At 48.0% G+C, this 6,000-nt stretch overlaps 1 protein-coding gene across 1 annotated transcript in view; it reads right to left on the bottom strand.

Moving 5' to 3' along the window:
- Nucleotides 1–6,000, bottom strand: part of cbarpb (CACN subunit beta associated regulatory protein b) — a 33,843-nt gene that overhangs the window by 22,835 nt on the left and 5,008 nt on the right. The window contains exon 4 of the mRNA XM_084309299.1: nucleotides 3,058–3,206. Coding sequence (XP_084165425.1) covers nucleotides 3,058–3,206 — 149 coding nt within the window. The remainder of the gene's footprint in view (nucleotides 1–3,057; nucleotides 3,207–6,000) is intronic.

Consider the following 6,000-nt stretch of genomic DNA (forward strand, 5'->3'; position numbering starts at 1 on the left):
CGGTCCCTGCCTCGGTCCCTGCCTCGGTCCCTGCCTTGGTCCCTGCCTCGGTCCCTGCCTCGGTCCCAGCCTCGGTCCCTGCCTCGGTCCCTGCCTCGGTCCCAGCCTCGGTCCCTGCCTCGGTCCCTGCCTCGGTCCCTGCCTCGGTCCCTGCCTCGGTCCCAGCCTCGGTCCCTGCCTCGGTCCCTGCCTCGGTCCCTGCATCAGTCCCTGCCTCGGTCCCAGCCTCGGTCCCAGCCTCGGTCCCTGCCTCGGTCACTGCCTCGGTCCCTGCCTTGGTCCCAGCCTCGGTCCCAGCCTCGGTCCCTGCATCGGTTCCTGCCTCGGTCCCTGCCTCGGTTCCTGCCTCGGTGCTCTCCCTATCTATCTGCATCTAGCTGCTATGATCTCATATTCAAGAGTCTAGCGGCTGTGGGAGGCTAAGTGGTGCAGTGGGCAAGGCGCTCGCCACTAATGCAGGAGATGCTGGGTTCGAGCCCAGCTCTCGGCATTGCTACCAGCTTGGCTGGTCGTTCATACTAACACAATTGGCAGTGTTAGGGGTGGGAAGCTGGTGGGTGGGGATCGGACGTTGTGGACAGCGACTCCTACAGGTCGGTTGGTGCGCCTGCGCAGCAGAATCAGGAAGCAACGGGGGCGGCGTGTCCCTCCCACGCAGACCCTCGCCGCTGAGAGATCGCGCTGTGCAGGTGAAAAGATGCGACGGCTGCCTCCTCGTGTACCGGAGGGGACACGTGATGCAAGGCTTCGTCCACATTGCAGCCGGCCTGTGGGAGGCATGGCCTAACAGCGTTCGAGACAGGGGAGGGTAGAATTGGACAATACGAAATTGGGATGGGAGAAAAATAGAAAATGGGAGAAAAAGTAGATAAAAAAACAAACAACAAAAGATTCTAGCGGCGATGCCTTCTGGAAGAGGAGACAAAGCTTCTAGTGGGGGATTGCAGATTAGAGCAGGATGAACGCAGAGGACCCACAAATAAATTAGCACGAGTATTGAATGTGTTTCCATCTAGGTGTTCTCATAACAGCCCTGCGGGCGCTCTCTCACACATGGACGGCAGGTCGCCATAGTAGGCAAAAATGTTCGCACATTGCGTTCTTTACTGTCCTTGCATGATATTGCGTAGAGTTACATCATTCCTTCCTTTTGTTCTAAATGCTTGAAGCTGCTCAGAAGATCTCTGCATTGTCTGTATAGTTCTTAAGGATTGGTTTGTGCATTGCCTATTTTTGGATGTACTGTATGTATTCTAGTTCTGGCCCTATTCATTGCCGTGCGGTCGCTGTCAACGACAAAGCAATTGACGTTGTTTCTCCTCCAATCACAACAGCTGCTTCCCTCGGACAATGTTTGTTCTGAGGCAAGCAACAGTTGTGATCATAGATATATATAAAGACTCGGAGTCTCCCGCGTAGTTCACCGGTGGCCATCTTGCTAAATTAGACCCAGGCAACTACCACCCTGTTTCTATTCTTACCTCCATCTCGAAAGTCATGGAAAAAAAATTCTACGAACAGGTCGAAAAGTACCTCGCGGAAAAAATGCTAATCTACGAATTCCAAACTGGCTTCAGAACATCCCACTCCACTGACACATGCCTTCTCTATTTGAACGACCACATCAAAAAAGAGGTGGACGTGGGGCAAATACTGCAGCAAAAGGCTTTCGACACTGTCAATCACTCCATTCTGATTGACAAGCTAAAAGCAATTGGTTTTGATAGTTCATCAGTGAGGTGGATGCAATCCTACCTGGAGGGGAGAGAACAGATGGTGGAGGTAAATGGTACACTACCCCCCCCCCCCCTCCCAGTGAGCTGTGGTGTTCCACAAGGAAGCATACTAGGACCGTTACTGTTCCTGATTTATGCAAATGATATGTCGTCAGCTTGTGACTGCAACTTGTTCTTGTTCGCGGACAACTTAGCCCTGCTGGTCTCTGACAGGGACAAGTTACAGGTTGAAAAAGCCCTCAGCTCTGAACTCGGCAGAATCGGCACCTGGCTCGCAGATAACAAACTATCATTACACCTGGGTAAAACAGAGTCCATTCTCTTTGGATCAAATAACAAACTCAGCAAGACCGACGGCTTCTCTGTTACAGTGGGTGACAATATTGTCACAAGGAAAGATGAAATTGCCTACCTGGGCTCCATCCTAGAGGCAAATTCTTCCTGTGACAAAATGGCAACCAATGTAATCAAAAAGGTCAACCAACGGACAAGATTCTTGTACCGGAACTCCTCTCTGGTAAACAAGAATACCCTGAAGACTCTGGCAGGAGCACTCATTCAAGGGTACTACGACTATGCTTGCATCTCATGGTACCAAAGCACCTCAAAGGCACTAAAAACAAGACTACAAACATCACAAAACAAACAAACAAATCAGACTACTGCTTGACCTTACTCCTAAAACCCACCTCACCCCTGCCCACTTTGACATCCTAGCTTAGAGTAGACAACAGAGTACAGCAGCTTGCAATGGGCCTTGTCTACAAGATACACTACGCCACTAAGATACCCATGTACATGTCGAAATACTTCCCAAAGGTCAGTGAATTCCACGACCACAACACCAGAGGGAGTTCCACAAATCATGTTCAACCCAAATTCGGATTTACAAACGGTTTGGTTTATTACAAACGTTATTAATGTGGCTATGATTCTTGTTTGGAAGGATTTTTATTAAAAAAAATTTAATTCATATGAAAGTCCATTATAAGTATGCAGTATGAATGATAACTACATCTCTGACGTTTTTTAACAAACCAAACGGTTGAACATTTAGCAAGCTATGGTTATTTCAATAGTACATGCACTAATAGACATTCATGTTATGAGTGGGCGTGCTACCACCCTGTAGCAAGATGGCCGCCATGTGGCAACGTCGGTGTCCGTTGGCCAGCAGCGCGGATGAGTCATTTAGTCTTTATATATACTGTATCTATGGTTGTGATTGCAGGATCAAGAAAAGAGGGCAGGGTTTGAGATCCAACTGCCAAAGGCACAACAGAGGTTTCCATGTGACTGTACAGCATGTTGTGTATCTCACCTAGCATAGCGACGCCCATCCCTGCAGCAGTACCGGCAGGTGAGGAGGAGGATGAAGATTAAGACCAGCGTTCCTCCCAGGAAGACGGAGAGGATCACCAGGAGGAGCACATAGCTGTCCTGCTGCCCCGCTGCCTCCAACGGGATCGCCTGGGACAGAAAGAGGACGGGACGGACCAGCAACAAGGCAGTGTCAGCAGGGGGACAAGACGGAGACGAGGACACATGAGTCAAAGTGAAAGTGGCATGCATGTGAGGCACCACTAGGGGCAGCATAGTGACTAACCGTGACGGACATTGCCTGACTGTCAATGAGGTGCGTATTGTTGTTAACGGCCGTGAGAGGGTTAGATGCTTCATGCGATGCTTCCAGAGAATCATTTGGGGACCCATTTTAATCTTTCCGAGACCCACCTGCGGGTCCCGACCCACGCTTTGAAGGACATACTGTATAGTGCTATGTAATATTGCATAAGATCGGGGGACATGTCTTAGCTTTAGCTGACAAGACTCAATGGGTCTCATTCACCAACGGACTTAAGACAAAAGATCAGACAGAATTTTGTCCTAGCTCCACTTAAGACATTTTCGGGTCGATTTTGGGATTCACCAACGGTCCCTTCTCCTGGATTCGCTCTTAACTAAGAGCAGGATTTAGGAGCGCTGAAGAGCAGTCGTAAGTCGGACAGACTGGTTTGCACTGTGTTCTTAAGGGCTTTTTATTGGGAGGAATCATGGTGCTTTCATTCATGTCAACTCTACAGGCATCATTGGAATTAATTAATCATAATAATAATAATAAATATGACAATATTTGTATGATAAAAAATGTAGTTTTCCATTTACAGTCATGCCTCAAGAGGCATTGTGATGTCCGAAAATAAATAAAAACACTACACCAACACTGCAAATGACAGTGGATAAATAAATAAGAACTAAAGCTAATCACGTGGATATATCTATAGTGGAATAGACTGTATTAATATTCCATATTTATACCATCTTGTTGCACGCTCCTGGCCACCTGCCGCAGCGTGCACACACACACACACACACACACACACACACACACACGCACGCGCGCGCACGTACTGTATAGTCTAATTCAAATGACTTGTTTCATTAGGAGATAGTAGATACTGTATGCGCTGCCCTATAGTAGTACGTACAGTATGTACAATACACATCTTAGCATGACATCCTAAGGCCGCCACAGAGTCGGGCATACTGTGAGCGGACCGGACTCTGCGCGGCGTGTCCGCAATCGTTTGAGGTTTCAGTCAAGCGTACCACCACCACTTACCAATTTCCTACATCTCTCATGCCAGTTTACTACATTTAATGCAGGTCGATGTCAACCAACACACCGAGCAGCCTTTTGTGGGACACCGGTGCGCAATGCCTCTGTGGAGTCTGGTCCGCTCACGCCCGACTCTGTGGAGATGTCGCGCTAAGATGTGTAACTTACTGTACTGTACTGTACTGTACTGTAGTAGAACTACAGTATGACTACTATAGGGCAGCGCAGTATCTGTGATCTCCTAATAGAACAAGTCATTCGAATAATATAAGCCTACTGTTCATTCATTACGCACGTAAACTATACAGTACGTGCGCACGTGTGTGTGTGTGTGTGCGCACGCTGCGGCAGGTGGCCCTGAGCGTGCAACAAGACGCTATAAATATGGAATATTAATACAGTCTATTATTCCACTATAGGTTTATAGCGTGCTGTGTGATGACAATACATTTTAATATAATCTCATTTTGATCCGTCGCAAAGCGCTTCCTCGCTACCTGTTGAATACAGGGCAATGCCATCCCTTTTTTCCCAGCACGGCCCTCGCATTATAATGAGCTGGCCGGGCGTGTCTGTATGCAAACTAAGTAAGCGGGAACGCGCGTTCAAGTTTGTGAATGAGTGACGTACGTTCATTCAGGTTCGCAGCTATGATCATTTTGGCAAGTTAAGACAACCTCTCCACGCGTTGGTGAATCCGGGGGTAATTGTCGTCGGCTTTCTCTTACGACCTTCCAGGGAGGTTGTCGTAAGAGAAATCTTAAGACAATGTTGGTGAATGATGTCCATTGTCCTATGGCATGTTGACAAATCCTGGATTTTGATAGTAGGGACAGGGGCAAGTGTGCATACTGTACACATATATGCACGCACGCACACACACACACACACACACACACACACACACACACACACACACGCACACACAGTAAAGATGGAATTGAAGCTATGGAATGATTGTTATGATCATATCATCAGGTTAGAGGTGCCAGGTGGGGTAACACATCACCTTTTCATAGATTCTGGCCACTCAGGACGTCCCATATGTGTCTATTCTATCTACTGCATGACACAACAATGGCTCACCATGGTATCCTTGATTGATTGGCTTTATTAGATGTAATGAAAAGATGTACACTAGTACAGTATGTCCACTCCATTGTCATCTCCATGTTTGTAATGTGTATAAGATTTCAAGTTACTGTTCCAGCTATTGTTCAGGTAAAGTGTTCGGTGACGGCAGTGCTGTCTGATGTTCAGTCAACTAAAACATGCGAGTAGGCAGTGAGAGAGGAGAGAGACTGAAACAACATGTGCTCTCTTGTCCTGGGGTTAGATAGGAAGTAGTCTCCTGGGATAGAGGGAGGGGGGGGCATGGTGGAGGGAGAGAGAAAGAGTAAAAGAGAGGGAGGGAGAGAGAGAGGGGGGGTAGATAGAGAGGGGGAGAAAGAAAGAGAAGGAGGAGAGAGGGATAGAGAGAAGGTGAATGGGGAGAGAGAGAAAGAGAGATAGAGAGAGGGGAGGGGATAGAGAGAAGGAGTGGGAGGGAGAGAGAGATAAAGAGAGAGAGAGAGAGAGGGAGAGGGGTAAAACAAAGAGCTTCCCACATGATCATCAAAGCACTGCGGAGCCACTTTTAGCTCA

This window comes from Notolepis coatsorum (genome assembly GCF_963971535.1).
Source record: "Notolepis coatsorum genome assembly, chromosome: 2".
Taxonomy (NCBI): Eukaryota; Metazoa; Chordata; class Actinopteri; order Aulopiformes; family Paralepididae; genus Notolepis; species Notolepis coatsorum.